Source organism: Zosterops lateralis, assembly GCF_965231275.1.
Source record: "Zosterops lateralis genome assembly, chromosome: Z".
Classification (NCBI taxonomy): domain Eukaryota; kingdom Metazoa; phylum Chordata; class Aves; order Passeriformes; family Zosteropidae; genus Zosterops; species Zosterops lateralis.
The window spans coordinates 33,982,562-34,007,514 of record NC_139800.1 but is presented as its reverse complement, the minus strand read 5'-3'; the positions used below and the strand labels follow the sequence as shown (position 1 = coordinate 34,007,514).

Below are 24,953 nucleotides of genomic sequence, written 5' to 3'. Positions count from 1 at the left end.
GTTTTATACACACACTAACAACTCTAATATGAGAGTACACATTTCATTCTTTCAAGGGACGTACTCTTCCTTACTCTTCCTCAATATGTACACACTGAGTTCACTCAGCATGTCAGACGGGCTCAAAGGTAAAATATTATTTCACATTGGTTCTTTAATAAAATAAACAACAGCATAAATTAGCCTTCAGACTGTACATGCATCTCTTGCCTGAACTCTACTTTTATCTGAGCACAATGGAATTCACAGGAAAAAAAAATGCTCTAACCATCTCTTGCACATAGTTGCAAAGCAGGAGGAACAGCAGGGGGAGAGTATGCATCACTGCTCAGAGAGAAAAGACTGCCACGATGTGTTATGTGTGACACCCTAACTAGATCTGTCTACAACAAAATACAGACTAAATACTATTTGCCAAATGCCATCATCTTAGCCAACTACTTGCCTATTTTGTCCATAAAATCTCCCAAAGCATTCACGCTCCTAAGGCTGTGGGACACACAAAATAAACATATGCTACCCAAACTGCTTCCTTAAAGGCACATGCTGAAGACTGGTTTTTCAGGAATTCCTTAAGGAAACACTCCCTGTAGAAATTCTTCCTTCTGTAAGAACTTAATGAAGTTTAACAAATCAGTCAAAACGCAACTTCATACTCTAGTGTCTCTCCTTGCAGGGCTAGTCACACATATGGGAAAAGATTATGTTAAAAATCACAATTTCACTGAAGACTACTGGAACGCAGGTTAGATGACTAAAATGTACAGAAGTTAGAATGTGCCAGCTTAATTATACAGCTTGAACCATTACCCATAAGAGTGAACTGTCTTACCACGAAGCTGCTTTCATTACTCAGATTTCACTATCAGTCTCCTGACTGGACACTGTGCGTCAGTAAGCACAGAAATTTTAAGTCAAAAACAGGTATGTCGGCTTCATGGCAAAGCATTTAAGCTTACAAATGAAAATAACTAAAAGTATCATAGCATATATAGGTATGATTTTTACTCCCTACTACTTAGGGAGAAAAATATACATGCTTTTTTTGCCATAATTGTAACAGCACCCCACAACCAGGCTCTATTTTCTTTCTCATTATATCCCCAGTAGTTGTACAATGTCCTTATACATTCTGAAGTTTTATCTTTTACTATAAGCATTTAAGTGAATGCGGCAAAGTGAAAATTTTGAGTTCTGAAGTCATAATTGTCAGATTAATCATGTTAATATTTCTAGATTTGGACTACATATTTTCTATAAATAAATTCTGTGTTATTCTGTCATCTTTCATAAAGCTGCAGCAGAGAACTTAATTTCTCATATTTTACCAGCTTCATCTCTCTCTCCCATCTTTTAAATTAAAACATTATCGTTAATTTTAAAAAGACAAGTTCGCTAGAAGACTGACACTTTGTTCAATGTATTCTATACAGAAACACACATTAAGCAATACAGATAAAAACAGGACTTTTAAAGACATTTTCTCATATCTGTTTTCACCATCATCTATGAATAGTAAGATTTTATCATTATTGAAGGAGGAACTGAACTGCAATAGAAATCTCACCCGATGTCAGTAAGAGGTGGCTTGTCCCGGCCTCTCTTGTAGCAAAGAAAAAGTTCAGGACTCTTTAGACTTCCATAGTTTAAGTTGGCTTGGAGGGCTGTAGGGGTGGCCTCAACACACGTATATCCCTCTGGGACAGTTTCACCAGCTGATTTAATTATCACAGCAATGTCAGTAATTGGAGCCTTGGGACCAGTTGACTTGGTTTCATGTCGGCTGATTTCCTGGTCCAGGAGGGTTGCCGTGTCTGTATCAGTGAGCCCTGCCACCACGAAATAGTCAGCCACTCGTGGACCTTTGTCTTCTGTCATGGTTATGTCAATACTTCCTGGGGAAAAGAAAGAGAGAGAAATCAAACACTCTGCTTTCAAGCTCAAACCATTCCCTCAACAACTATGAGGATTTAGAACTTTTGAAAAAGATTTTTGCAAATAGAAAAATTCTTATATACAGAGTTCACGGAAATTCTACGGAAACTGCAAAACCAACTTTGACTTTTCCTGCACAAAAAAGATACTGAAAGATCTTGCGGGTAATCAGATGGCAGTCCTAGCACCACAGCAGTAATATTTTAGAACAAGGAAGTTTAAGTGAGATATAGAGTAACTCAAAGCTCTTAAAACACAGCAGCTACACAGAAAATTGCTTCATGATATCTAATACACTCTCTTGTTCAAGCTCTTGACAGGCTATACTTTGACGAAGGTATCCCAACCTAAAAGCATCCACATTTTTCTACCATTGTTTGTGAGCAATTTGACCACAGAATCACATTGTCTTTTGTTTTGTTTTTTTTTTTGGACAGAGAAAGAACAATTGCGAGTGCAGGCTCACCACTTCATCTTCTGCATAATTCATCCATTTTGTTTTATAACATAGACCTCACAGTGCAGTCTTGAGACATTCAGCTGGCAACTGTAACATCTGGAAATCATTTACAAAGATCACACATCCAAATCCACATTTCATCAGCTGATCAGGCAGTACACATCACTGCTCAGCTGCACATTCCAGATCTGGAAAGTTGTTCTCCCAACACCACTGATGTTCACTAAGCATATGATGTTAAAACAGTGAAATGTAAGTTTCTGTCAAGAACAAACATAGCTGACAGCTTTTGCTCAAGTACCTCAAGTACAATTTCAAATATCCAAATCTCATTAAATCTTTTATTTTTACAATATGAGTAAGACATATTTAAACAGTAGCAGTAAAGCAATGAACCTGGATACTGTTGTACCTCTTCAGGAAGCTAAGTACGATATTCTTCTAGATATCCTTGTTTCCATCACCAGATTTCTGGGAATCCCATATAAAAAGCTATTGAGTAATGGAAGTCTGGTTTCCGTCTCTGAAAACAAGACTGCCATGGCTGCCAAGGTCCCATCAACCAAGGAGAGATGGTTCATGGGTATTAACACCAAAACAATTAGTGCACCAATATTGAGAAGTTTCTCAAATTCAGAATGCCCAAGTCTGGTAAATGAAGAAACACTGGCCTCTGCTGAAAGTAAGGTGGTTTAGTGAAGGCAGTATAATCTCGTTCCCTGCAACCTGATTTATGCTCCTGCTCTCATCCAGCTCTTTCTTACTGACATCATACTCAAAAGGTATTTCCGATCTTCACAGCACACAAGACTACAAAGACTTTTGATAATAAGTGTACTAAGTATTCATCTGAGGCAAAAATCAGTTATCCATCCTGCATATATGGTCAGAAATCTTAGCATATTATAAAACTTGGATGCCAAACACTACATTGCAAGTTACTGTAGGATGAGATCAAAGTAGGGAGCAGAAGTGAAATAACTTCATATAAATTTGTTGTACCTCTATATTCTGACTATGGTTTTTATTTCCTTACACTGAAATAACAAATTTTCAAACCCCTTTTCAAGTCCTTTCAAATCTGAAAGGAGATGTACCTGCACCTTTTAAATTATTTTCCATCATACTTTTCACAGTGTCACTACAATATTCTTTAAACACCATGGCTAACAGCTTTGTAGGGCAATCCATACAGAGACACAGAAGATTTTGGCTCCTTTGCAAAGGAGAAAGCCATGGGACAGTTATTTATGTGCCTGGATTTATGCCTAAAACATGTGGATGCCATATCAACAGGAACAATAAAAGGTTTATTCAATTTGTCAGGTCGTAATTTCTATGTTCTTCAAGTGCCTAATTCTCCAAAAGAACAAGGAAACCATTCCAGAGACACAGCTACTTGTGATCAGCTTTAGATATAAAACTTACGTCAATTTACTTTTACTGTCATAAAAAGCATGAAATCAGCAATAAAGTGCCTTACAACTAAGCAAGTCAACAAGAAATGCAGCAGGTGTGGCTTCTACTTCACCTCTGTAAACTGGTCCTCAATTGAAAGGTCCCTTCTCACACTGCCATTGCTCGTTCCCACCTTCACTTCTGTCTGGAACTATACTTTTTGCAACCACATAATGACTGGAACAAGAAATTGCTCAGGCTGAATACTAACCTGGCAGAGACTTAGTGTTCAACTAGAGCAGTTCTTCAGCGATTGCCTGTGTCACCACAAAAGCAGTAGCAGTATGACCCTTTCGGCAGCAGTACTGACTTACACTGGATTAATCATAAAACTGCAAAGCCTAAAATGTTTCAGTTTGCCTCTCAGATGCTTGGAATTGCTCACAGAATTATAAAAATAAAGAAAGAAATAAAGAAATAAACTATCCACTCTCTGCTCCTCCTAAAAGAAAGTCCTGAGCTAGAATATCTTGCAATCTGTAAAATACCATTTGAATTGAAATCAAATTACTGGGAAAAGGTGATAAAAATAGCAAAATGGTTGGCATCCTATTGTTTTTAATATTTTTTAACCCAAAACTTTTGTTAAATGTTCCAGCCTTTTATTAACTAGGTCACATTCACACAGTTTAATATCATGTTCTCTCAATGCAACATTAAAATCATGGCCTATATTTACTTTTAGCACACACCAGGAAGAAAACCAAACTGTAACAATAACAGCATACATCAAAAACCTCACAAGAGTTTATATTTTTAATCACAGCTCAAGTTCCTGGAATTGCACTAATGTTATCCTCAAATATGCTTTAAAGGGAGAACTTAGTTTTCCTGGGAAAACAGAGAGAGGAAAATTTAAAAGCACCTGAAAAAGTAAATACTAAGATTTGTAAAGTTAAAATGTAAATGATGAGAATCCATCTCTAAATTTTCATCAGTGGGGATCAATAAATCTATAGCAATTAGTTGCTAGGAGCATACACTTGTATCTCCTTGTGTACATTACACTTTTCTCTTAGTTATGGCTGTGTTTTACCTCACAGAAACTGTGTAATATGTGACAGGCAAAAGTCAGAGTCACCAGACAATTCAGCTGAGATACTTGGCACAAAAGCTTTGTATGTCAATACAACATTTAGTGAGTTTTTCAAAATGTTCCGAGTCTCTCAAAACAGTTCCTTTTCCACAAGGATAAGTAAGGTTTCAAATAAGCACTACAAGTCAGCTCTTCAGGAATTTGTTCTCCAATTTCAGAAAGACTTAAAGAAACAGGATCACTCAAAAGAGACCTGAGAGTAACAGCTCTTAATTAAGCACAGTGATCTTCACTAATGCAACAGTTTTAGAAACATAAATAGACAAAGAATCAGCAGATAGCCACCAATACAAATAGAAACAGCTGAATTAATCAAGTCCAAGAATACTCTGCCTCCTGAACTGCAGCGAAAAAAACCCCATAGGATTTGTGGGAAACAAGATTAATCCACCACTATTTTCCATTATTTTTGTGATGACTCACACAGGAACAAGTATGAACACTGCTCCCCTTAACAGACATAATTCTAAGAGCCCATCTATTCTATGTTTCATCAAAGCAACTTTTCCATAGAAGAACTTCAAAAGCTACTGTCCTCTGTCTGTTTTCTATATGCAGAGTTCTGTACATCACAAGACTAAAAGAAAACCTCAACATTTAGAAAATATTGGGATTTCTATTGTAACACACAATAGCATGTTTCTTTGCAAGAAAAAACTTAAAATACAAAAAAAAATATATTTCTAAAGTTAAAAGCTGCTATCTTTATGTTGGACAACGACAATACGGATGTATTGAAAGAAAAGTCAACACAAAAGTTCCATGAAAGATTTTGTTTTTAAGTCTACAAAAATACTTCATTTTAAGCCAAATAAACTGAAAACAAAAATTGGGAATTCCATTTTAAGAACATGAGCAATATTGTTTGAGGAATCACAAACCCCAACGTTCATATGGACCCACACAGGCTACAAAAAAAATGTTTAAGGGAAGTTAGTTTTCCAATTCATTCATAGTCCACAATCGGAAAGTTTGCTGTGAGCAGTTTAGGAACTAAATTATTTTTTTAAATAAAAGAAGAAGAAGAAAAAAATTCAGAATAAAAAATGCACTTTTAACCTCCCCGCCCCCAATGTTTCTCTAAAAGAAATTCACAAGGGCAGTAATTAGGTGTATATGAAAAACAAAACCAGCCAGCACAGATCACACTTTAAGGCACTTAGTATGTCTGGCCTAAGATGAGATTTATTTATCAAAAATAAAAGCAGTGAAGAAAATAACATCTTTTCAATGCTAAATGCCAGAAATGTGACAAAGTGTCCTCTCCCACAGTTCACGTAAGGTTGGCTACTTCAGGAACATAATACTCTTTCTCACAATCAAAACGCAATCTTAATGCAAATTGCAATCAAAATGCAATTTTATAAATCTTCATAAAATTTTAGCAAAAATATAGTTACGTTGCTAATATCTTTTAAAAGGTTACTGACCTTTCTTAAGGACAGGTTTCCTAGGAAAATTGCCCTGGTGAAAAGGATTCCATTTTTATAAAAATAACTTTTATAATTTTTGAAAAAAATAAGTTAGAAATTGCTTCAGTTATTTCCTAGTCTCTAAAGCTCCAGTCAGATTCTAAAAAGGTGTTAAGTGTCAATTTATCCTCTAAAATTAGGATAGAAAGTCTGCATAAGTGTACAAAGAAATTGTACAGTTAAATGCAGTTTTTGACAACCGTCTTAAAGAGAAGGAAGCATAAGCTTTGCAAAACTGCATACAGAAGCAACCAAGGCAAAGCGTTTGCTACAAACACCAATCTGATAATTTGTATACAAATACTAACTCCTTCAATGAACAAGAAACCAGCATTCTTGGAAAACTGTATGTATATACTCACTCCAAAGTAAGAATAAGACCTAGATTCCAAAATAGCTGTTTTTAAGGCTTATGTGCAGGCAAATCATTGAGTATTGCTTATTCCTTTCAGCTCGTGGAAAGAAGCGTCACAAATGCTGTTACCTCAATGCACAAAACCAAGAAAATAAAGTTATATCTAGAGTGTGTGTGGATATCAAGGGGTATTTTTTCAGTTCACTCCTAACTGGAGTGCTAACCTTAACCTCAAGAAAACCCAGCACAAGGCCCAGGAGGCCAACTGGCATAGCTTTACTCAGAAAAATCAAGTTGATCTTAAAAGTCTTGAATTTCCACTTCAGGAAGCACTCCACTATCTGAAAAGGTAGTAATGTCTGTAACTGTTTAATGGCTAACATATGACATTGCAATTTATTAAACTTGCATCTTCTTTCACACACTGACATTACCTACAAACTACGAAGTGTGGAAACGACTACTTAAAAAGTACTTGCATGCCTGTAACATGCATACACAGATGACTAAAGAACTTGGAAAGGTGAGTTCTTCCCTTCATAACTAGAAATATTTTTGTAACCAGAGTGCACAGGAAATGAGTTTTATTCCAGACTGAAGAATAACTTCAGCACTTTTTGTTCACTGGGGTTGAAATACCTATTTTGTAAACAGCCTCCACAGTTAGAATTTTAAGCAAGGTAGATGTTAAAATTAACTCAGGACTTCTGTACAAATCTTTAACTTAGCAAGTGAATTATACTTGGCTATTGAAAGAAAAGAAGTTTAAAAAATGCACTCTGCTCTGACATCTACTTTTAAAATGAACTGACCAAAAGATCACTGAAAACACTGAATTTACTACATTAATTTAAGATAGACATTACTGGACAGATAGAAGACAGTGCATTAGGATGTCATCTGCAAGACTTGGAAAACTTATTGGCTGCAATCTGAGCAAGAGAGAAGCTTTGTTTCTCAACCACTGCCCTAGGTAAAACTTCATAGACAACACAATGACTACCACAGGCACCTCACTCCTCAATATAGAAACTTCTTCTGTGTGAAGAAATCTTTACAGAGGCAAGTTCTTTATTATTTCCAATTAATTAATCAGAAGAGAAAAAGGGTATACAGATTCTGAAAATACAGAAACTTTCCCTGGAGTGTGAAAGAAGGGAGACATCTCGTTTTTCATTCACACAGACCACTGTTTATCTTGTACTGAGATTAAATAGCACTGTTTGGGAAGGAATGGGAAGAACAATGTTTTCCCTTTGTATAAAAGAATCTTCATTGATGTCAGCTAAATCTTTATTTTATAACAAAATGACCGGCACAGAATTTCTTTTAATCAGCAAATTTGGAAGTGTGCCTTAAAGCACATTAAAAGTATTACATAGTATGCACATACACCTCAGAATGGCACATTAAGTAACAAACAAGAGCTACTTCTTGAGATAAACAGTATCAGCCATATGTTCAAGCTGAAAACAGAAAAAAAAAATTAAACAAGATTTGTAGCTGCTTTCAAATACTTATTTGAAGAAGTTAAATCACTGCCATACCTAGCAAAGATATAGAGCTGGGCTGCATTAAGCCTTCAGCTTGTCACTCTTTCTTCTGAATACATTTAAAATATCAGAATCACAAAATTATTTGGGTTGGGAACAGAGTGACCTTATACATCACCTAGTTCCACCTCCCTGTCATGGGCAGGGACACCTTGCATTAGACTAGGCTGCCCATAGCCACATCCACCCACATCCAACATGTCCTTGAACACTTCCAGAGCAAGTCTAAACCTCATTGTTACCATTTAACAATGAGAACGTACTGCAGCTGGAATTACAGTTGCTTATCTGTTTCAGCATACCTTTCACTCCTACTACTCACATCATTGTGCTCGTCCATATCACACTCAGTTTTAAGCAAACCCATTTCAACTCAGGTAAGTGTGCAACTCTAGCTTGTCCACTTCACTTTCACAGCAGAAATCAGACCTTCCATGTGCGTTACAGATAACTTAAAATTACAACAGAATGGAACATTAAAAAATAGACTACCCTACAAAGTTAAGTGAGTTCAGGGGGGAATTAGTGAGCAAGGAAGTTATTAAACACTTGAAATGGCACTTGCAGCGCACAGGGAAGTCACATGGACATACCTATATATAAGTTCTTTGAAGCACATTTTACAATGTGTAAGATTACAAAGTGCATCTGTACGCACACACATATACACAGCATAACAAAAGACAAGGTAAGGCAAACATTACTTCCAGCACACCCTCAGCAATGAACAGGATTAAAATAGAAAAAAAAAAAAAAGTAGTACATAAACTGTTAGCCAGTCAGCCAATAGCAAGAAGAAAAAAAAAAAAACCAACCAGAAATGTTTTTAAATACTTCCTTTTTTGACTGCATATCAGAATATAATGAAAATTATTAAACAAAGTAACAGTTAAAGTCACTTGACACTTCAGAGATGCACTGCCCACCTTCTACCTGTCTTAACACTACAAGCTGTGGAACAGGAATGGCTGCATGTCACCTGCATTTTGGTCTGACAATACAAATATGCAAATACAGGACCATTCCTTCCTAGCAGTTTTCAAGTAAACATTTGAGACTATTGTAATTGCACAACTGAAATATATTACAACCTACATGGTGATTATCTTACAGAGGCCTCTAACACTGGAAAAATAAACTTAAGGACAAGGTGAAAGACAAAAAGCTTGCCAATTACATTTTAATGAAGCACTCCTACAGGACGACCTAGGACTGAGTTAATTGAACTTCATCCAGAAAGTAACCTGGTTCAAGGTCTGGTACTGAAAACAATCTAGACAAGTTTTTTGCATCAGACAGCTAAATTCTTGCAAATTTGAACACATGTAAAGAAGAAAAAGTAGACTCTGCAGTTGCTGTTTGTGCATCAGACTGTTTTCTGACTATATACAGACACAAAAATCAGGCAAAAAATGCAGGTGACCAGGCTTGATGGTAAAGTTTTCTAAAGCACTCCAAACAGATCAGGCCACTCCAGTAGGAAGTATCACAGCAAATCACTCAGATAAGTAACTCCCAGGGAAGCAAAGGCACCAAGCCTGGAAAAAATCTCATGACACAGCAGGGCTTTTTCCCTCCACCTGTACAAAAAACGGTTCTCAGAGCAGCAGACTGTGAATGTTTGAGAACAAAATCACTTCTGCATTAAGCTTTTGGTATGTCAAACATAATTAATACAGTTCATACTGTTAATACAGTTAATACTGAAAAAAAACCCTGTATTATATCAATTGATTTAATAAATGAATCTTAACATCAAATTACCATAGTTAGAACCCAAATACCAAAGCTTAGAATACCACAAGTGGGAAATGCAGAGATGTTTTTCACACTTTATCTGTTATTTCTACAATGACCAAAGACAATCATTGTTTTTAAAAACTTGAACAGGTATTTGGTGTCTCTTTTTGGCAATTTGTTACTAACATTTTCCTGAGAGCCACTAAAAGCCACACCATTTATATAATGGGAAACAGGTGTCTGTGCTCTTCCAATGTAGATTTCCTTTCCAATTTGCTTGGAGATGAAACAAAAGTGTACATCACAGGAAGAAAAGGTGAAGATGAAATAAACTGACTCTGAAAATCCAGTATTGTAATAAGTGATTATTACATAACAATAAATATCTAGTTTTCTCATACACAGTTTGCCACTTACACATCAATTTTGTTACTGAGAGGTCTTACAGCTTTTCAGACATGTTTTAGAAAAAATGGAGAACACTTTGGCCTCAAACAAAATACATTCTTGTTCCCCATTCTCTTGAATTTTTTTTGCATTTGCTATGTTTGCCTGTCCTGCATGCAAAGATCATCAAAGAAAATGAGGAAACCAGCCACAATTTTTCAGGTTTATAATTAATAAATTAAAATTAGTTAGAAAAGCAATCTACTAACAATTTAAGGTTCTGTCTTAAGAAGTAGAACTGTGCTTTCAGTCTGATTTTTTTCTGATTGCCGGAAAAAAGTTACCATTGCTACAAAACAGAGTGGCAATGATGTTATTATATAAATGCCTGTATCAAACATAACAAAGCTTTCAGGAGCAAAGCTTTGGGATAGAAAGTTGAATAGCTACTTATGAATTCAAAATGGTTGAAAATATTACCAAGTTAATGCACCCTGTAATCCAGGACACTCAGGCGTCTGAAAATTTACCTCTCAGAAAAATTACAAGTTGAGAGAAAAAAAAAAAACAAACCCTAATCTAAGAAATACCCAACATACTCCAGACTACCTATCTGGGCTACTTCTACCATATTAATATTCAACAAGTTCAAGTTTTCGTATTGAACAGTAATTTCAAGTTGTCCAATGGTATAAAAATTGGAGCAGTTATAAATGTAGGAGGCCAAAACTCAAATTCTGAACTGACCTACACAGTTTTGAGAAGCAGCTGGAACCAATGAAGGCAAGTTTGGTACCAGTAAATTAAGTTATATTGCCAAGGACTAAAAACAGAAATAGAGAAGATACGAGACATGAAGAATGATAAGGAGCAAGCAGTCCAGCTACACTCATTTAATAAACAAGTTTAATCTTGTTTCATCAGTGTTGTAACTGCTTTTTCACATAACAGAAGATGGCAACTACTCCTAAGACTGCAAAAAAAAAAGAATTCAAAAGAGAAAATTTAAGAACAATAATAACAACAACATAGTTCTCAGAGCAAGAAAAGTACTTTATAAAATGCACTTACTGCCCCAGTTGAAAGCTTTAAAGGTTAGCCATGCTCAGTATTATGTAATGAGTGAAACATCTGCTGCCCTGGAAACATTCTTTGTTAGAGAACTCTTTCTGTAATTGGAAACTTCTTGGGAAAAAAGCCAAATATAGTAGCCTGAAACAAAAACAAAACAGTAAAGAAGAAGTCAAAAGACAAAAAGTCCAGACATTAAATTTCTTCTGGGACGCCAAATCTCTAAGATTGCTTTTTTGTAGTTATTTCAGTGCCATTTTGGTTGAGGTGAGTGGGGACTATGATTTGGTTTTGAGAGGTCAAAGGAGAGAAGAAAGAATGTTGTTTCAAATTCACCTGAGAGGTTACTCCAAGTAATTTATAAGAATCAGAGATATTCCTTTTCTTATTGCTCTCTCTACTAAGCATTGAAATTGTTAAGTATTAACATTGATATTACTTTGCCAGAGTCTCCACAAGCAGAGATCATAGAATCATGATTTGATTTAATTTCTGTTAGCCATGTACAACCAGCCGTATGTCACTTGAAATCATCATCAAAGGCCTCTACAAAACCAGAGTGAAAAAGCCACTCACTGGTTTTGAAGAACACAATTTTCCTTGGCTTTTGTCTTTTGGTAAAAAACCACCACTGCAGAAAGACATCTTTCTTCTCTGTAGGTTTCCCCATTGACAGCTTCACTACCTTCACAAAACCCAGGCTGCTTTACTGACACATGCAGCCCTGCAGCCTATCCCCACCCCATTGAATTTTTCTTGTGCCTATCAAGAGGTATGATTCCCATTTCTGGTTGGCCTATGATAACCAGCCTCAAACCACTCGGCTTCAGCATTTTCATTCTTCCTCAGCTGCACTTCAAGCTTGGTGGGAGCCTATTAACACTTCAAAAGTCTGTCTTTTAATCCCCTTGCCAGCTCCTCATTAAGAAACTCTAGTTTGCCAAGACATCTTAAAATTAAGTCCAAACCACACACTTGACAGCAGTTAGAATATTCATGCTTTTGGTCTTAAGCTGCAGCAGTATACTACTTATACAGACATATGTGTCAATAAATATTTTCCTCAAACATGAAAAAAAGCTATCAAGGGTAGCAAGCTTGAGATTCTCTGTCATGAAGTCCTAACACGCACACCAGACATGATAAATACGAAGTCTGACATTACACCTATTTTGAGCCTTCTCTTAATATCATCATACGATACTCAAAATACCTATACTGTATTACTCAACACACTGTGAAGTTCTCAGACAAAATAGGGAGGGACAAAATACAAGGGAACTTGATTTTCTGGCATAAACTGTAACAATTTTAGACAGTAGAAGTCAAATCATTGCCAAGAGCATACCATTAATTTCTGTCATAATTTAACACCTGCCATTGTCTTCCTATTTAAAATATTCTTCATGCTTGTTTTTATGGGGGTTTTTTACTGTTTTTTGACACATAATACATTTCTGGATTCAGTAACTGGTTTAGTAATATGTTTAAAATAAAACCCCCTGGTTTCCTAAAGGAGACCATGACTATCATGAATACAATTTGCAATTGCTAACATTCCTATTTCAAGTTTAACCATTTAGGAATTAATTAATTTGATTTACTTAGAGAACTGATCTTATACTTTTCCAAATTTTTTGGAAATCCCAAGATTAGATCCCCCATGATTTACAAAACAGGACAGTCCCAAAGCTCATTTACTGTAGCATGCACAAAACATTTGAGATGCCTTATATTCATTTTTCTGCACACGGTGAAGTGGAATTAACTATTTCCTCCTTTGCAAAAAAAACCCAAAACAAAAAAACCAAACCAACCAAAAAAACCTCAAGCCCCAAAACAACAAAACCACCAAAATAACTCCCTCAAACCCTCCCCAACCAGAATAAATCCCAAATGAAAAACAATCAACCAAAACTACCAAAAGGCCAAACACCTATCCCAGCCCCCACAATGTGCTCCCAAGTATTCAGCAGTGGAACATCCTCTTTTTCCTACAGTGATACTGCTCCACTGTACACTTTACCATACTGCTGGCACTTGGAAGGGACAGGCGGGATGACAGTTGTGGAGTCTGAGGATTTACCTTAGAAATGAAGTACCATCATTTTAGGCCCTGCTCAAAAGAAAGAGCATAACTCTGTCCTTTATGATAGTTTTCATTTTTTACATACTTTTTTTTAACCTCAGCCAGGTCTAGGGCAGTATCAATGCTCCATAGAGACAAGGGGAGTAGGAATATAAATGGAGTAACTTTTACATTTTTTTACACTTAACCTGAACAACTCAAATGCAAAATATTTCAACTCAGACATTCAAACTAGAAAGCACGCTAGTTAAAGGTGAGAATTTTAAAAAGCCACAACAGACAATTAGACATTTGAGGATCAAAGCAGTTTCCCTCCTCAGATCTGTGAATTGTCTGGCTACTAATACAACTAGAAAAACAGTTCCAAATTAGAGGAGTGACTGAGTAAATAAGATCTTTTATTCCCAGCAGAACCAGCTGGATCAAAAAGACTAAGAAGAAGACGTGTATGTATAATGCACTGTACATCTGAATCTCACAGAAGAAAAAAAAGGAAATCTGTAAACATCTTTGAACAGGATTCGTTCTGTTTTCTTTAAAATAAACTGAAAAGTCACATTAGTCATTACATTCACAGTGAATGAGTCATCATAATCCAAAAGAACTTCAAGCATTCACATATAATTATCTTACAAGTAGATTTCCACAAACAAAGTTCAAAGCAAAAACACAGCAAAGCACACGTACCAGGGTTTGAAATGACACTGGCCTTCTAAGAAAGCATGTGTAGCAAGAAAGCTTGTGTACCATGCCTTTTTTCAAAGGTGAACTTGATATTTCATCTACCCAATCTTGAATTACATACTTCTCCCTTTATCATGTGTAAGGTACATCTGCTTTATTCCTAGAATTGTGCTAGCATAGCCAGAAGTCCACAAAAGAATTGTGCTAGCATAGCCAGAAGTCCACAAAAGAATTCTGCCCTTCAGAGTCATATAGGTATTCTAATATAAACCCCTGTGAAAGAACGCCATCACTACCAAAACAAATTCTTGGTTTGCAAAATCTGTTCTACTTAAGGCTTGAGATTTTCTTATACCAGTACCACTCCAGGTTTGCATACATTGTTGATTAGTATTAGAAAATTTTAGTGGTATGTCTCTACTTTATTCACAAAAAAAAAAAAAAAAAAAAAAAAAAAAAAAAAAAAAAAAAAAAAAAAAGAACAGTCTTGTACAGAGAGAATTACTACTTACTTATTTATTATTAAGACATAGCAAAAAGTGAAAAGAAAAAAGCGAAGGAAGGATGGATCCACAAGGTTAAGCAAGAATTTAAGGCAAGAAAAAAATCAAGTCTTTCACTGATGAGTCTAACTGCAAGAAATCACTTTGAGTCAAATACTGTAGGAGAGACATATATACTTGCTTTTTCTGGTTTCAGCAAGACTTTGAGAAAATAGTAACACATTTATGCAGTTACAAAATTTTATCTTTTATGTCCTGTTGACCTTTGAATATTCAGAACTGAAAACAAACCTGGATGTGACCTGTAAGAGGCAAACTCCTCCCAAGCACTAGCAAACCACATCACAGTGGTTTCATGACTTTGAGACTTTTATTATAAAGTACGTGTGCTCTTTCTCTCCGGCCAAATCCAAATTTTACTCCTAAATGTATGTTGTACCTTACATTTAGTATATATATTGAATACATAAACATTTCAGAATGTTTAGAGAACAGAAAACTAAACTTCATAGGGTTAGCCTTCCCATATTCCTTCTGCAGGAATTGGAAGAGGAGCTTCAGCTGGTAATTGAGGGCACCTAAAGTTAGGCTTTCATTGGGAATTACTCCCTAAAAAGAAGGTGATGGATAACAGGGGAAGAAGAAAGCTTAGAAACTTGAGTCTCCTTAAGCTAAAATTAACTTCAGTCAATGTTGCTTTTCAGTCATATCTTTGACAGCTTCAGCTCCCTAACAGGGACAAGACACATATGTTTTACATATATTAAATATTTCTCAAGTTGTCCATCTCCTCGAAAGCATATCCTCTGGCAAAGACATGGCTTATTTTTTAGGATTTGTTTCAAGGAAACCTGCAAAAGGTATTATTTATGCTGCAAAAAAATCCACCTCAGCATACTTAAGCTCATATTATCTGCAACTACAACAATTTTCTGCCCCTTCCAGCTAGATACCCAAAATTCTACATTGTCACTAGGATCATTAATTACTTGAAATGTTATTATGAGATTTCATGCTCAGCTGTGAAAACACAGGTAAAAATGACTCTGTAGTGTAGGCAAGCTGCTGCTGCTATTTCCAAGGACAGCTGACTGATCAGCTATTGAGAACTGACCACATTGGTGTCCATATTCTGCAATATTCTCTTTTGATGATTAGAGTAACTAAATGAATAATCTATTGCTGTGACTCAGTGTTTTACTTTATATTTTTTTTCTGTAACCTTCTCTTAGACCAAGATGGCTATCCTACAGAAGCCTTAGGGCTTAACTATACAACTACAGGTGCCTTGAATTCTTGAATTTCCTGAAACATTAATTAAGTCCTTGAACTCCTTTTTCTTCCTATGTTGCTCATAGGTAGCTGCCCTCTAGTTGTGCTCTCTTTCTTCGAACTTCAACCATGCTTTTATCCCTTCCTGAACCAGAAAAATATACACATTATATAGACATGGCAGGAGGATATTTTAATCACAAGACTTCTATCTATGTCAGGTTTCTTATCTGGATGAGAATATAGCTTCTTCCACAGAGAATAGCAACAAGGGCTGGAGCCATGTTATGTGACACCAGGAACAGCAGCACGGGGTTGCTCAACAGGGAAGAAAAAAAAAAAAAAAAAGTGTTGCTTTCAGCAGTCAACTCCTCTACACTGCAAAGACTTGCAGAAGGGAACAGCAGCACTGAAGAATGCAGCAGTAGAGAGTTTATGCATTACTGATCAAAGGCTGAAATTAATTATAAAGACGAAAGCTATCACTGAAATGAGGCTGTTCAGAGAAAAATCAAGGATGTTGGGGGTTTTGCCTCTCTGGTGAAAAATTATTACGTTTTGTGGTATACCTGCCCTTTGTTCACAACTGGAAAACACTTTCGTTTCAAGATGATGAAAGCTTCTATTCCTTTAGACACTTGTAAATTGTGGCAGCTTTTGCTGCTAGAACTGAATAACTTAATTTGCACATCAATCCTTGATTTACACTATTTTTAATATCCTTTAGGCAGAGGAACACAGGCTCTTGGTTTTTGCTTGAAAAGCATCAAGTCTCTTTAGAGACTTTTTGAGAATAAATAAAGAAAAGGAACTGAAGTGCCACTAAAAGCAAAGATGAAAGCAGAGTAAGGCAAAACTGGCCTACTGCATTTAACTGAAACAAAGCAAATGGAATGTTTAACGACATGCAAGCCAACATTCAGCAAAAAACTGTGGGTACATTTTCACTGTTCTCTTGATCAAGAAGCCTGAGATGCTGCTAAAAAAACCCCCAACAACAATAACAACAACAACAACAAAATAACATTAAAAAAAGTTGCATATTAAACAGAGACCATAATCATAATCTTAGTAATTCTGAAAACTCTTTTCAAGTTTCCTGTATGCCAAACCAAACAGTAAAGATCAGGACCACATTTACAAAAAGTCTGTAAGCAGAAAGAAAGAGCTAGAGTGAGATACTATAACCAAGACAAAGCTTTCTGCTCAAACAGAGCTTGGAATGCAGAGCACAGTGTAACTGTATTCCTGCAACTTCAGAATAACTAAGTCTACATGCTCACATTTTGTGACAGATGCACAAGAATTAACTGAACGTGAAACTAACCTGACTGCACCAAAAACTATGTTGCACTCCAGAAACTGTCCTAAACAAAGTTACTTCGGTTCTAAGAACAGAGGTCATAACTGTGAGCCTTTATTTCCACAAATTCACAAAATGAAACACTGTCATTATCATTACGGGGGTGTAGCATTTCCAACAACACTACCTTTTTATCAGATGGAAAAGAAGCAGCATCACATTTCTGTACTACCTTGGAAAACAACTTTAACAGAGGGATTATTTTTGTAGCAAACCAGAAATTCCAAAGCAGATAAAAAACCTAAAACATTCAGTTTACTGTTTGAAGCACTACAGGAGGAAAACAGGTCTCATTATGCAAGTGCAGCAAACTGATTTTCATTTTACAGATCTGAATAAGCAGTATGGAAAACTATCTGGCAAGTCACGTGGGAAACAACTTAGTAACTATGAGTATGACCCCCAAGAATTATTTTACAGGTCACCTATGCCAAGACCTCCAGTATCCTGAATATCATCCAAGAAAGCAGCATGCAGAAGGTGGGCAATCCTTGCCTTGGGATGACTAGCCAGCACAGGACGAAAAAGATAACCCTTGACAATGCAAGCTACCCTTAGACAAAAAGACCTGATTTAGAGGTTACAGGTACTTTTTGTTGTTATTTCAGTCAGAAGGCCAAGAAACCAGTACGAGGGCCCCCCAACAAGATAGCCTTTATGCACACTACTCTCTCTATAGCTACAGGTGCCACTGACATTTATCTGAAACCTTAAGAGGGAGACATAACAGTCAAAAGACAATCTTACCTTATTCTTACAACTTTGTCAATATATCTTTCCTATCTTCCTTTCTACTAAGACTTTTCCCCTATTGCATTTTCAGGCAATTTTTTAAGCAGATGGTGTGTCAAGATGAACACTTGAACATATTTTTCCTTAAAGCATATGGAGGTTGAATTCCAAAATCAATTCTCCACTGGTGAAACGCAGACCTAAAGAAGAACTAAGCTTAAAAAGATACCACTTCTAGAACTGCATTCCAACAATATGTAGCACTGCCACTCCAAATGCGAATTTAATATATGTTGAGTCGGAGTAATGTTATACATACCAACATTTAATATTCAAATTTTACTCAAGTTGGTTTTTTGTTTTCAATGAAATCTATGTAAAGGTTGATTAAAGAAAGAAATCACACACAGAGTCTTCAAGTAAGAAAAGAAATACGTAAAAGGTGGTCCAAAAAGATGTCATTACTGTACTTTGGGCTATGAAGGGACCAATCTTAACTGAAGAATAAATAGACAAATGTAACGTTAAACTTACAGATAAGTACTTAGGAAAATGCCCATCATAATTTGTAAGATTTCTTCTTTAAAAGATTCAGACATTGAGATTTTAGTAGTAATCGATGTCAGAACTCATGTAGGCAAGCTAATATTTATATTTCTAGTTTCTACTAAACTTCCTTGGACTGCTCAAGACAGACATGCACTATTAGCATTTCATATCCAGTGGAATGATAAAAAAGCAGCCTGCCAGCCAATTCTTTAAAAAAAAAAAAAAATAAAACCCACTTCAGTCATATTTATAATACAAACATTCACAAACTAACAGTTATGTTTTTTTAGTTTGTGTCCTTTATGGGAAGAATTTTAAATATATATGTTAGAATGGCTGGTTAGTAGTCTGGTTAATCACTTAAGTCGGGTCATGACTGCTTTCCAAAAAAAAAAAAAAAGAAAGAAAAAACCCCACCAAATATAAATTCTTCCATTTTCCAAACAGATATGAAGTAATTTGCATTCCACTATTAATTTTTTCCACAAGAACAAAACATTTACAGCCTTAACTCCTAATATGCCACCATAAAAAGAGTGATGCAAAAACTTTTACTAACTTTATGTTTGGTCCCCACAAAGAAACAGCCAACAAAACTAAGGGCAAATAATTATCTTTTTATTAACACATCCACGCGCAGGCTCAAATTTACCTAAACTTTAAACAACTATGAAGTTTAAAAACTCCATAGTAAGCCAAGAAGATATTAGAGAAGTCACACTAATACAACCTACACAAAAAAAGTCAAATGAAATGTCCTGTTTGTTGTTTGTCTTGCCCTCATGCAGATATAAAAGTTTAGCCACAGGCATTGTTTGACAGCAGCACAACAGTCCATGTCTGCAACTTGTTTGATCTGAACAAGGGAAGAGGACTTAACAGCATTAAAAAGATTGGTAGAGAACTGACATTAAATTTAGAATTAATATAATGTTCAGTTTTTGCATCCCTTCTGAGACTGCAAAATCAACAACAGAGTTGTGCTCCAACACTTTTGACGACTGTGTCAGGCATTAACAGCAGATTTAATCAGCTTACATCATATTTAATGTTTCTGTGAATATGTTTCCACTAGTCGACTCACGAAAGCCCCAGCACACCTCAGATCTTTCTGCTCCACGGGCTACCGGGCCTGCAGCAAAGACACACGAGATATCCACAGGTGACACACAGACTGATTGAAAGTTACGCATGTAGCTTTCCTTGTTCTCACACTTTCAGTACTTCAAGCGTCTCCCTGATACTATCAGCTTCCAAAATACCAGCGTGACTAAGCCAGGACGATCCCTGTTATCCCAACACCCTTCCAACAGCCGGTGACGATCCCAGTTCGGCACAGACCCCCGGAAGGGTTAACCCGCTGAGGCCGGAGCTTAGGGGAGGAGCCGGGGCATGGAAAAGGAGAGGAAAATGGAGAAATAGAGGAGGGAGGTGCCCCGGGACTCACCTGCAGCGCCTGCCACCTGCGCCGCTGGAGAGCCCCGCGCTGCCCGGGGCGGCCGCGCCCGACGGCAGCGGGGAAAGTAACAATTATCGCGGTAACAATTACAGTGAAAAAGTCCAGAAAGCGCCTCCGCCCTCCCGGCCGCGCAGAGCGGGTTAGGGACGAGCCCCGGCGCAAAAGCTCTGCCGGGGCAGGTCAGGGCAGGAGCCCTTCCCGGGACCGAGCAGACCGGGAACACCCCGAGCCTCCCTGCCTGTCCGGCGAGGAGGGGAGTCTCCTCCGGACGCGCTGGAGGGGAAGGAAGGAGCCGTGTAGTCGGGGCTCGGAGAGGGGCTCCCACGCCCAGGCGGGAGCGGCGCCGGACCCGGCGGGTCGCCCGCCTCCCTCCGCTCCCGCCTGTCAGGCCGCCTCCCCTCCTCTCCCTCTCCCCTCCTGTCCCCCCTCCCTCCCTCCTTCCCGCCCTGCCGCGGCCGCTCACCTGCCGCCGGCCCCTGCCCCTCGAGCGCCGCCCCCGCCCCGCCGCTGCCTCAGGAGCCGCCGCGCCCGTCACCGCTCCTGTTTGAGAAGGAAGCGGCCACCATGTTTTCTCCCCCTCCGACGCCTCCAGGCGGGTGCAGGGCCCGCCCCGAAAGGAGGCGGCGGCGGCGGGCCGGGAGCGGCGGGGCGGCGGCAGGGGGCGCCGGCAGGGGGCGCCGGGGGAGCGGCCCCGAGTCCCCTCAGGGGCCCTTCCCCCCCCGGCTGCGGTAGGGGGTGGGTGGTAGTAGGAAGGGAAACTTGGCGATCACAGAATATGCTGATTTGAAAGAGACCCGCAAGATCATCGAGGTTCAGTTCTTAGTCCTATATCGGACAGCTCCAAGAATCAAACCGAGAGCATTGTCTAATTGCTTCTTAAACTCTGTCGGGCTTGGTGCAGGCTTGGGGAGCCTGTTCCAGCCACTCTCGGGGTGAAGAACCTTTTCCTGATACCCAACCTAAACACACTTTGAAACAGTATCGTATCATTCCCTCGGGTCCTGTCGCTATTCCCCGGAGAGAAGATCAGTGCCCGCCCTGCAGTTCCTCTCATGAGGAGCCTGTGGGCTTTGGTGAGGCCTGTCCCAGGCTCCTCCAGGCTGAACACACCAAATCACCTCAGCTTATCCTTGTATGGCCGTGAGCATTCCGGCTGCCTGCACCGATGAGCCTGTGCACTTCGTAGGTGACTCTCGATTAACTAGATAGTGCTTGTCACATTTTCTGAAAAAAGTGTGGTGTTATAGAGGAACTTACCTTGGGTGAACGGAAGATGGCAGACACAGTTTTTTCTGTATTTTAGTGAGGGTTTTGGTATTTGCAGCATCCTTCTGGACAAGCTGTGAGAAGAGCAGGTTCACAGTGTAGTGGGTGAAGAATTGGCTGAAGGGCAGAGCTCAAAGGGTACCAGTCAGTGTGGCTACATCTGGCTGGCAGCGGCTCATCAGTGATTTTCCTCAAGGTTCAATTCTGGGGCCAGTACTGTTTGATGTTTTTATCTGTGATCAGGAGGAAGGAGCTGAACACACATTTTGTATGTTTGCTGATGATACCGAATTGGAGTTTGCTATTTGCTCTCTTGGGGGACTCCTTGGATGCAGAGCAACCTGGGAATATCAGAGCATTGGAAAATAATCAGTGTCATGATGTCTAACAAGAGCAAAAACCACATTCAGCACCTGGGCTGGAGGAACACTGAACACAAGTAGAGACTGGCAGAGGAGTGTGTGTAGAGCAGCCCTGCAGAGAGGGATCTGGGGGTGCTGGTGGGCAGCAGCTCAGGGTGAGTCAGCAGTGTGTGCGCGGGCAGCCAGGAGGGCAAACCCCATCCCAGGCTGCATCAGACACAGCAGCACCAGCTGTGCTTGGGATCATCCTGCTGGATTCAGCCGTGGTGTGGCCTCACCCTGAGTCCTGTGTGCAGTGCTGGCCCCACAGTTCAAAAAGGATGTGAAGGTCCCTAAATATGTCCAGAGGAGGGGAAAAAGAGGCAAAAGGGCTGGGAAGGAATGTCCTCTGAGGAGCAGCTGAGGACTCTGAGTTTGTCTAGTTTGGAGGAGAGGAGGCTGAGGGGTGACCTTATTGCCCTGAACGGCTTCCTGAGGAGGGGATGTGGAGAGGGAGGTGCTGATCTCGTCTCTCTGGGGCCTAGCAACAGGCTGAATGGGAATGAATCAAAGCAGCACTAGGGAACTTTAGACTGAGCACTGAGAAGCATTTTTTTACAAAGAGGGTGGTCAAACACTGGAACTGACTCCTGAAAGAAGTGGTCAATGCCCTAAGCCTGTCACTGTTTAAGGGGGTTTTGGATGGTGCCATCAATAAAGGACTTTAGCTTTTAGTCAGCTTGGGAGTGGTCAGGCAGTTGGACTAAATTATTATTGTAAGTCTCTTCCAAGAGGAACTACACTATAGTACTCTATTTGGTTCTACCCTAAGCTGTCTCCCTTTCTGGCTGCAGATTTCAGCTACTCTGACATCCATCAAATGTTCCACTACTCTGGTTTTATTCAATAACTGACTAGGAAGCTCAAGGAGTGTTTTAATGTGTTAATTTTTTTTTTCTGAATTCTTGATTGAGTAAAGTACCCTAAAAAGTCACTGAGTAGTAGATCTGCCATAAAAAAATGAGATTACCATCCTTTTGGTAGCACTTAGTCATGGTATTGTTCGTGCCATCCTTAAATTCCACCCATCCAAAGGAAGGAATGAGGCTAAGATAAAGGCAGCTAATTTATGTGGTTTTGAACCTGTTTCACCCAGAGAGGTTAATTCTGATCCTTGCATCTAAAGAAATAACGGGTTGGGGTTTTTTTCCCTGGAATACCATGAGTTTCTAGATCCATTCTGCTCCTTTTTGTCTTTTAACCAAAGCAGATAATCTAACCATAATTTTTTTTTTTTTCCAAAATAATCCTCTAAATCATGCATGTGTCAGACAGCTTGTTACTGACCCTGAAAACCAATAATTTAAGATTTTTTTTGTTATAGCAAATCATTCTGTTTCATTTCTATCTGAGTAGCAAAAAATCTCCCTCTGTTCAATGTAGTTTTGGATAGTTTTCAAAAATTGTCTTGACTCTGATTAATCACCAATTACCAAAGTTATACTCCAGGTAGGCCTGATCCTTTAAACTCATTGGAGCAAATAATTTGTTTATTTTGAGTCCTTGGGAATAGAAGTACCTTCCCTTTTCATATTTCTGACAGAACAATTTCAAATTTCTTCATAATTACTGGAAGATTTAATTCCTTAATCCTGTTGTTGCCTCCAGTAATATGAATTATGGAAATGCCATCAGAGACCCTTCGTTTTCTCTGGCTTTTGGAATTGACGGTAGGAGTAGGGTCTGTAAAGGGGGTAGTGAAAATGAATAAAGGGTTGGTTGCCTGCTGCCCCAGGGAGTTCTGCTGATAGCAATCTGTTAAAAATTGGTAAGGTAATGCTATCATTGTAATATGTGGAAGATCACAATTTACTTTTAACAGTTATAGCTGGGATCTGCAATTCCATATAAGACAGAAAGCTCTGAATCTAAGTGGTTTTTACTGTGTAGCTGGTTATGTTTCACAGTTTATTTGCTCAGACTGTATGGTATGGGTGGGAACTGAATATTCACAGGCTCTCTCTGGCTTTAGTCATTTAATCAGTGACCTACAGAGATGGGATAAACATATAATCATTGTCATATATAGCTTCAGCTTAAAACATGTATCCTGTAATTGTATTTCAGCAAACCTATAGTTTGCAAAACCACTATATTGTCTGAAAGTGTCACAATTTCAATCCAGTATTATAAATTTTTTGCTAGTTGTTACTGTGTTACAAGATCAAAACCTAACTTAGCTATTCTTGCTGGAAAGGTCATCATGAATACCTGCAGGGGAGGATAAGGATCCCTTTCTTCATGTTAATTATTTTTAAATGAATAATATATGCTGCTTAAAATACAGGCCTAAATTCAAGAATACATTGAAATTATTAATTTTTAAAAATCTGGTTATCTTGATCTTTCCTGCATAAGATATGGCATGATTTTTGGAGATATTTATCTTTCAAAGGCTTTCTCAGTATATTTTTCTGAAAAATATCATGTTCCCTTTCCGTGTAAAAGCTCTCAGTTAGCATCTCTCTGTGTCCAGCTTAGAAGGCAATGGGTCTTAGAATTGTTTTCAAAATGGTTATGATTCCCTCAAGTATTACTTCTTATGTAAGTCCTCAGTAGTTGGAAAAAAAGGTTATTCCTGTAAAAAGTATTGATCATGATACCTCTTGATTCTGGTTGCATGTAGAAAATGGGGGTTTCAGAAAGCACAAGATTGTTGCAATGTCTGTTTTTGCTAGGACTCACTTCTGTGTGTTTTTTGCTGTTAGATTTGGCTCTGGATTCTTTTAGCAGGTTCCTAGGTCAGCTGTCATACAACAGTCACTTCTCTATACTAACAGAAGGCTCTATATGCTGTTACTGTTGCTGTTACTAATCAGTCCATGTGAGCAAAAAGGCACAGAAGACAGTAATTTTTTAGGTGTACTCAGATTTGTGATTTAGGTGATTTTTGTTCCACCTGTAATCACTGAGATAATTGATCCTGTCCTAATAGGAATATCTCTGAACATAAATTCTGTTTTAAAGTTCAGGTCAGTTTATGCCGACTCACTTTGTCCCTCACTTACCTAACCTGACTTCTTAACTGTAGGTACTTACTTAGGTCTTAATGGCTGGTTTTAGTACCATAACCTCATTTTTTAATGTATTTTCCAAGAAAACTCACTT

General features: G+C 38.3%; 1 protein-coding gene across 3 annotated transcripts in view; it reads right to left on the bottom strand.

The window, feature by feature from the left end:
- DENND4C (DENN domain containing 4C) overlaps positions 1-20,653 on the bottom strand; it is a 71,703-nt gene extending 51,050 nt beyond the window's left edge. For 2 of the 3 annotated variants that reach the window (XM_083883666.1, XM_083883668.1), the window contains exons 1-2: positions 11,528-11,665; positions 1,568-1,895 (exon numbers count right to left, since the gene is read on the bottom strand). In XM_083883666.1, coding sequence (XP_083739792.1) covers positions 1,568-1,878 — 311 coding nt within the window. In that variant the 5' untranslated portion in view covers positions 1,879-1,895; positions 11,528-11,665. Of the gene's footprint in view, positions 1-1,567; positions 1,896-11,527; positions 11,666-20,641 lie in introns of those variants that run through there. The other variant, XM_083883667.1, reaches the window with a different exon arrangement.
- Positions 20,654-24,953: the final 4,300 nt, after the last annotated feature.